Source organism: Wasmannia auropunctata, unplaced genomic scaffold, assembly GCF_000956235.1.
Source record: "Wasmannia auropunctata unplaced genomic scaffold, wasmannia.A_1.0 LD336106.1, whole genome shotgun sequence".
In the NCBI taxonomy this organism is placed as follows: domain Eukaryota; kingdom Metazoa; phylum Arthropoda; class Insecta; order Hymenoptera; family Formicidae; genus Wasmannia; species Wasmannia auropunctata.
This window is the reverse complement of record NW_012026784.1, coordinates 2,417,849-2,422,696: the sequence shown is the minus strand read 5'-3', so window position 1 is coordinate 2,422,696 and position 4,848 is coordinate 2,417,849. Positions and strand designations below refer to the sequence as shown.

Here is a 4,848-nt window from a genome sequence, read left to right as displayed (position 1 = left end):
TGCAGACAAAAGACAAGGATGCAACTAAATGCTGGTTCGATTTCTAACCGAGTATATTAAATTTATCATATAAATAAGTTAAATAAATTATATTTAAGTGAATAAATTAATTAATAAATTATACTTAATATGCAGAAAGATATCAGATCTTCGCCAAATGACTATATAATAATTAGTATAAGTCCAAAGAATTCTATTGTAAAGAGCAGTGATAATAAATAACATACCGAGCATGAAAAATGTTTAACTCTGTTAAGTAGAGATTGGCTGAGGTATGGCACGGCATAATCAAACAATGATAGTACGAGAGCTTATGTTACGTGGAGTTTTTGGAAAATAAATAAAATATAGTAAAAAAAAATTAAAAAATTATAATGTTAGATTACTACATTTTGTTCAAAATAAATAATAACAATATGGAACGTTTCGACTTTCTCATAGCATAGTCTTCATTTACTATCTTAAAGTAAGCTGAACGTCTGATGTCATTGTTACTCATTTTGAATTTTCTCAAGTCAGTCGTTCATGACTGAAGGTCGTGATCTCCATTTTATGCGATTATTTGGGAGCGCACGAATGTCCATAACAATCCTGCTCCATTTCTATAATGACTTGTTTCAGGAATAATATAACTCCCAATAGTTTGCCATTGCCTTTCGAGAGGTGATCGAAAACAATCTGATACGTTCTGAGTAAATTTGAACTTGAGTCTTTGGCACAGAAAGCAGACGCGTAGCTCTCGCGCCACGATCACATCTATCTCGCTATCTTATACCTTTCTTAAATCAATGTTTATATATATAAATCCTAAATTCTCGAAACTAATTATTTGTGATTGTTCATCTATTAATGCATTACCAAAGCAGCTGATTAACAATACTCGTCAAACGTCGTTATTATTGCAATTAGCATACAGAATAATATAAAATACACATACCCCGACGCCCGTAACGCTTATAAGTATCATATTCAGCCCGGTTTGGAACAGAAAGTGTTTGGAATACGCCATTTCCATGAGATTGGCAAACCTGATTCAAATATATTTAATTGAAAGTGAATAACATGTCGCGTGATACCGCAAAATAAAACAACTAACCCAGTAAACAGAAATGGATTAAAATATTTTTTTTTTTTATTAAAATGGATTGAAATTTTCTAAACCATGGATTGAAATGGATTGGCCTTTATAGAAATGTATTCATTTCCACGAAGGCCAATCCATTTCAATTTATTTTAATCCATGATTTGAAATTTCAATCCATTTCCGTTTACAATTAGTGAAAAATCCTATACTCGCATAAAACTGTTTGAATTTATTTTTAATCCAAAACAAACAGAAACGTTTAGATATCTCCGCGCTCGGATTACAACGATCAAGATGCAAACGAAACACAAACCTTATAGCTGTTTTGTGGTTGTGAACGCACTGTATTATATTTCGATATGTCGTATCTTTTATTGGGGGATTGACGTCTCCGGTCAGGTACACCTCCTGTATCGCTTGCTCTATTCGCGAGCTTCAAAGACATAACAATAAGATAAGGGAGAAAAGAGCCACTCTTCCCGTGAGAGACGCTGTTACTCACCCAGTTACGATAAACAGCCCGCATGCGTGTTGCACAAATATGACAAATAACGCGTCGGCCGCGACGATGGACGTGACGCAAATTACAACGGTGAGATATCCGTGAATCAAAATTGGGAAATAATACTTGTCCATGTCAACGTAATACTCGACTTTGTGCAACAAGGGCCGAGTCGTGGCGTTGGCGACTTGAAGGATTAACGGTTGGAAGGGCATCAACATAAATACTATCGTTAGTATGAACATCACACCTAAAGAAAGATGCGTTCTTTGAAGATGCGTACAAGCAACTAAATTAATTGAGCGATTAATTTACTCACAAATGTAAATATTCGAGGATTTTTTGCCATTATCGGCATATTTTTCAAGAATCTCTACGTCATTGGACTTTCTCAATGAATAAAAATCATCTCGTATTCGATCGAGCAATGTCCTTATCTATAAATACATAGATTAGCCTTAAGTTCGAATTGTGTTCGTTTTTTTGCTTTAAATGTCTGACGGTACGTTTCGTAAATTGACATGGAAACAATTCGCGAGCGGAGGGTTTTTATTACGTCAGAACGAATGAAGTTAATCATCCCGAGATAGAGAGAAAAAAAATAATCGCACGTACCTCATTCACGTACAGTATGGAATTCATTATTTTCGATATACCTGACAAATCAACCATTATCGGAACGAGACACTCGATCACGATGTCCATATCGTGAATGTAGGAGATAATACCACATAGCTTGAATGAATTAATTCTAATTATTTACTGCACAGTTATGCGAAAAAAAAATTAAATCCTTGATACGACTCGTTTACTTTAACATGTAACATCATGAAGATGTAAATTTATTTCCTCGAAATAAACGTTGACAGGGTACTAGTCGTCGTCGTACCTTGGTGAGAAATTGCGTGGAAAATATCGTTACTATGACGATGACTATTGCGTGGCTCGTCCTGGACGATTGGTAAGGCCATTGGCCGATTGCCAACAACAGAATTTTGTTGACTCTGTAGTTGTGCCCGTCAAAGAAATCCATTTTACTTATGTTAGTAGAATACTAAGGGCATCACGGTCGTCTCTTCGTACCTTACCACCGTCGTCCAGTCGTAATATCTCGCAATATTAACAATTCTTTGTGTAATACGACTCTTGAAGCAATTGTTTCCTATTAGATACTTATAGTATCGACGCCGAATGATTGCTGAAAGGTATACACCTAATTCTGCGGGTTTGATGTTGGTTCGCAAAGCTACATCGCAATTACAGGACGTAATTTTCTTGGTACTATCTATCATTTCGCCTGAAGGCTTGAATTTTCCAGACGCTTCTCTACCTTCTTCATCTTTGTAATCCATATAGATTTTCTGTCTTACTGTCATGACTGTGTTTATTTCGTCACGAATTGATAATAGAATCGAGCAATGAGAATAGAAATGAGAAGACATATTATCAATATATTTCTACAATATCTAAACTTTCGATCAGAAGCTCTTACACCTTTCATTGCAAAGAATTTTGGAAAGTGAGCGCCTAAATAAATAATACCATTTCAAACGTCACGAATACGGGACGAGACGTTTCAACTCGGTGTATATAATTGTTTATCGCGCATATTTATAGAAATATTAAATATATTTTTGTAGCCATTAAATTGAATAAAATTCTGTAAACCTGATTATTATGTCAATATGTTACGTAACGTTTTGCACACGTTCTCTTTTAATATCAATATGTCACACATATGTGCACATATTTTAACTATAGAAAATTATTTTAATTTCCCTGAAATATATCTTGAAATGCGTGTACAATGCACGGTATGATTTCGTTATAAACGACAAAAATTGGAAGATGCCGTCAAGGATTTTGCCACGCGCTCGGGATGCCATATGGCTCTCGGATACGTTTCGGATTCGTTTCCGAGAGCGGCAAAGTGTCGAGAAACTGCAAAACAACGATAGCCAATCTATCATACGCTCGTCACACGCTCCACCCCTCGAACGGAGTTTCAAATTGGATGTGGAATTAAATTTGAGCTGACGAAAAGTTAATCGTATATATGACGAGGGTACGGTCAATCATGATCGCGGTCAAACTTATTAAAAGTCCGAAAAAAATATGTCGCTGTAAAATATCTACCGATATATATCTCTATAGCTAAATAGCTTAACATTTTCATTGCTGTTGGCGCCTATAGGCAATCGATACTTATTTCATCAACGACTGCTAGCAATTAAATATTATTTATGCTTCATATTTTATGTTTAATGTTTGAGTAAAAAATAGAAATTAATTAAGATGTTTTTTTTTATTGTAAAACATTCAGCATTTCAACAATTTCTACAAAGAATATACGCTAGTAAGAAGTTACTATGGTTATCCACAACAGTCCTTGCTGAACATCTACCGCCTGCAGTGTGTGCGTCGAAATCTCTCACAACGAAAGGGTTATACCGAAACTAAACATTAACGAGACGCAGTTGTTTACATCGAACGTGTTTAAATGTCCACTCGACAGTATCGATTAAACTACTTTGCTCACCCGGTTGCGCAAGGTGTCGTTCCTCCCGAGTGCACTCTCGAGTTTCCTTCTCCTCGACTCCTTTATCACGAGATTTCCCGCCTTAGGTCACCAACACCTTACACTTTCCCCTCCAAACTGTGTATATCGCGATTCTTAGTACAAGGTTATTAAAAGTCTCTTATCCAAAGGCATCGCTTCACAAGAGAGATAGAATTAACCTTCACTCAACGGCCCCATTCCACTTTCATTTCATTTGCAACAAGGAAATAGAAAGACAGCTGCATGGCACTTTGAGTTAAAAAATATTCAATTTTTTCAAATTTCAGTATTTCATCGCAATTTCACAAATTTTGAATTAACGTTTAATTAACCGTTTTTCACGTCTCTATCGTATAAAATATTATATAATTCACACTTTAACAATTAATATAAATATATTTGACATTATTTATATTATTGTTCATTTATGTACGAATGTAAAAAAGGTGTTTTATTAAATGAAAATAATTGTAAAGCCTCGTTACCATCGCGTCGCAGTTTGGCTGTGTTCGATAAGGCCATGTTTGTTAAAGTTCCGACACTGTTGACAACGTTAACGCGTTTCAACATTACGGTGGGGCACCGAATTGCGGGAATTTCGGTTCGGCCGCAATCTCTCGAGGGCTTCCTTCCGGCGCCGCGCGCGTCTTTATCCTGAAGATCTCCCGCCCTCGGCTGGCCGACACCTTGCGGCATCTCTCG

The 4,848-nt window shown here is 36.1% G+C and overlaps 1 protein-coding gene across 1 annotated transcript in view; it reads right to left on the bottom strand.

The window, feature by feature from the left end:
* LOC105456547 overlaps nucleotides 1-2,962 on the bottom strand; it is an 8,832-nt gene extending 5,870 nt beyond the window's left edge. Inside the window, exons 1-7 of the mRNA XM_011700678.1 lie at nucleotides 2,670-2,962; nucleotides 2,476-2,590; nucleotides 2,202-2,321; nucleotides 1,906-2,023; nucleotides 1,587-1,836; nucleotides 1,398-1,517; nucleotides 938-1,028 (exon numbers count right to left, since the gene is read on the bottom strand). Of these exons, the coding sequence (XP_011698980.1) occupies nucleotides 938-1,028; nucleotides 1,398-1,517; nucleotides 1,587-1,836; nucleotides 1,906-2,023; nucleotides 2,202-2,321; nucleotides 2,476-2,590; nucleotides 2,670-2,962 (1,107 nt within the window). The remainder of the gene's footprint in view (nucleotides 1-937; nucleotides 1,029-1,397; nucleotides 1,518-1,586; nucleotides 1,837-1,905; nucleotides 2,024-2,201; nucleotides 2,322-2,475; nucleotides 2,591-2,669) is intronic.
* Nucleotides 2,963-4,848: the final 1,886 nt, after the last annotated feature.